At 35.7% G+C, this 3406-nt stretch overlaps 1 protein-coding gene across 1 annotated transcript in view; it reads right to left on the bottom strand.

The window, feature by feature from the left end:
- LOC110028220 (probable flavin-containing monooxygenase 1) overlaps positions 1 to 3003 on the bottom strand; it is a 7360-nt gene extending 4357 nt beyond the window's left edge. Inside the window, 1 exon segment of the mRNA XM_020729974.1 lies at positions 2509 to 3003. Within this exon segment, the coding sequence (XP_020585633.1) occupies positions 2509 to 2982 (474 nt within the window). The 5' untranslated portion in view covers positions 2983 to 3003.
- Positions 3004 to 3406: the final 403 nt, after the last annotated feature.

The following is a 3406-nucleotide window of genomic DNA, read 5'->3' as shown; positions in this document are numbered from 1 at the left end:
GGAAAGAGTTGTCAATTCCGCCCATCCCCAATTAGAGTCTTTTGGTCGTTGCTCAAAGAAGAGTGTCACACAAGATGATAGATGAAAGTCAACGGATGGGCAACATCCTTCCGATCGCTCCCGCTATGAGAACGCTTGACATGCTCGAGACTGCAATAAAAAAAAAGAATAACCAGAGTCAAACTTGATACTCAGATCAACAACCATCTCATTATAATGCGTGGTGACACTATGTAGCACGGAAGACTCCCCTGAGGGTCTCAATGATCAAGCTCGTAGAAACCATCTAGAATAAAAATTATTTTAAGAAGGCCCCGCCAAGTACTGTGATTAACACCTGGACCATGACCATGACACAAAGGATTGTTCGCTCCTGAAGCCTGGTTGAGTACCAAACCGGGGCAGGAAAACTCAATCAGTTACTCGCTGTCATAGTAGACACTTGATGACAGGGAAAAGCTCCAGCAAAGCAATCTTCAAATGAACCTGTTCGAGCAAATGCTATAAATATTGAATGTGTAATCCTGACCATCTTTCGAGGAAGCAGAGAATCCCGACCAACTTTCATAAGACGAGGCAAAGCACTTATCTTATCAAGAATCATACAAAGCACATCCTTATCGAAGTGACCCTAAGCCTTCACGCCAGACATGTTGCTTGAAGTGTGCAGAAAGAGAAATGGAAAAGAGGAACCCTTTTTTACCCTATTTATAAGGGACACAAGCACAAAAATCCAGAAAGTCTAATTCCTATTAATAAATCGTTTAGATTATACTTTATAAATGAAATTTATAAATTAAGTTTCTCTTTTCTAAACCTCATTAAACAAATTTAAATCAGGCCTAATTGACTATTAAGCTCTTAAGTCCAATCTTAAGGGTAAATCGTTGAGATTATAATTTATAAATGAATTTTACTGTCATAAAGATTCTCTTGTCCCTATCGCAGTATAACTTCTAAGGAGCAAGATAATCACGAAACTAATATGTTTATATGAAATTCTCTAGCATGAAACTGAGAAAATCAAATGGACTAGATTACAAGGAAAAAGACGAAGATTAATCTGATGAAAAAAAATAGAAGAAATCATTGAGCCGATTGATTGAATATAGTCGGCCGACCGAAGAATGTATGATCTGCTAAAAGCGTACCCTACTAACGAAGGAACGCCTAAGACAACGGATACTTGTACCAATTGTCTAGAGGCCAACCAACTGTCACTCTCAAAACTACTCGTTTTCCCGTAGCTAAGGCTGATCAACAACCATACTAAATAGTAGATTAGGGGCAGGTAAGCCGACTGATGCAAAGAACTGTCAATCAGGAGATATAGACGTACGGAAAGGTGTCAATATCAGTTAAAGATACGAAAATGTGTTAATGCCAGTCGTGACTCTGAAAGGAAGCTAATATCTGTTACAGATACGAAAGACACCAATATTAATTATGATTAAAAAAATTGCCAAACGAGGAAATACTGATCTATAACACCCTTAATAATGGAGGGGCAAATTAATAAGAATAATGACCTATAACACTCCCATTGAAATGTGAGTAAACATGTAATTTTATCATCATTTATGATTATAAATAGAGATCATTTTATGAATAAATGAGAGGGCTTTTTTTTCTCAAGATTGTTCAACCAGTACTCCACACTCTCTGTGTTTCTCTCTTCTTCCCCATTCCATATGCTCTATCCCCCGAGGCGTATTTCGAAGGACAAATCACAATTCAACAAGAACATTCTTGGAATATTAAAACAAAAAAAACAAGTAATGGCATATACATTCTAATTTTGAGCTAAAAAATTTAAATTAAAGCAATAAAGTATAGAAAGACTTACGTTCATATCACCCAACCTATGTATTCATACATCTCACAATTTTTAATTTTTTATACTTATATCATATTATGTATGATTTGGGTTATAGAAATGTAAAAAAGTAATGTTTGGGTGCTAGATATGTTGATGCATGGCATGGGTGTATGTCTTTTAGAGCCCCTAAATTATTTAGGCAGAATTTAAAAATAGTTATGTTTTTTTTTTAATAAGCTAATTCATATTATTTTTTTTTTAAATATATAGAGATATCCGAATATTTTAAAAAAGTCATATATATAAATAAATAATTCAAATTTATCTTTAAAACTAAATATCTAACACAATATGATTGTTTGTGTGTGTCGGGGGGTAAAATTTCAATTTTATTATATCAAATAAATAAATTTAAATAAAAAACTAATTAATAATTTTTAATTATTGAAATATTAAACTAATCTTAAATCCATTGTTAAATATTTAATTTTTTTTAGTAAAATACTTGTTTTTTTAATTGTTCTTAAAATTTTAAATAAAATATTTTAAATTGATTGTTTAATATTATATTTGAAATTATTAAATTAATTTCAATATTTAAAATGCAGTAGGTAATAAGAATAAATTATTATTTATTTATTTTGTCGTCTTTTATTTAAAGAAAAATCCAGTTTTCGAGTTAAAATTACCGCAGTAGCCCCATCGTCCTTCTCAACGGTGATGTTCCAAACTCCTCGTCCATCTCCGGCGAACGCATCGCCGGATCTTCCCCACAGATCCCAGACCGCCATCTCCTCCAGGTCCGAACCGACATAGTCCAAACCCACCACCTTCTCCCCAAAGCGGACATGCTTTATAAGATCAAACCGGCGAGCATAAGCTTCCAAATACTCCATCACCTGCCTGTGGTTCGGCACTCCGGTGACCGATTCCGGCCACGGGAAGTCGGTGAACCGGTAATAATCGGTCGGGGTCTGTAGCCGGGTCGAACCGAGCGGGCTAGCCCATACGCCGCCGATGGATCGGCTGGACTCGAAGACCACCGGCCGGAAACCTTTCTCGAGCAGGTACTTGCAGGTGACTAAACCGCTTATTCCCGCACCCACGACGCACACCCGCTTCGACTCCATTAGCTGGTCGCTAGGGGTTTCAGTAAGTGCCATTTTAAAGAGAAGCTCGAGGAGTTCTTTATCATTGTTTAACGGAGATACTGGATATTTACATACATACCACCCAATTCTTATCTGTAAACATTTATCATATCTAAATTGTATTTGATATTCCACCAACAGATATTCATCGTCCGGCACGAATGTTGAGGCAATATTTTGAAAAAAAATATTAAATTTTGATAAAAAAAAAGTCATCAAGAGCTCTAATATCAGCAAACTTATAATCAAACTGACTGACTTGGTGAGACAGACCTAATGATATCAAAGTTAGTCTAATCCGAGTTAGATCAAGCCCGGATCAAATCATTAAACCACTTTTAGAGAATTTTCAGAGACATTTGGAAAGTCAAACAAATGTCGAATCTAGCGAGTTTATAGTCAAATAGAGCGTCTCGACAAGAAAAATCCAACGAGC

Source organism: Phalaenopsis equestris, unplaced genomic scaffold, assembly GCF_001263595.1.
Source record: "Phalaenopsis equestris unplaced genomic scaffold, ASM126359v1 Scaffold000504, whole genome shotgun sequence".
NCBI lineage: Eukaryota > Viridiplantae > Streptophyta > Magnoliopsida > Asparagales > Orchidaceae > Phalaenopsis > Phalaenopsis equestris.
The sequence above is the reverse complement of the archived record's forward strand: the minus strand, read 5'-3'. Positions and strand labels throughout refer to the sequence as shown.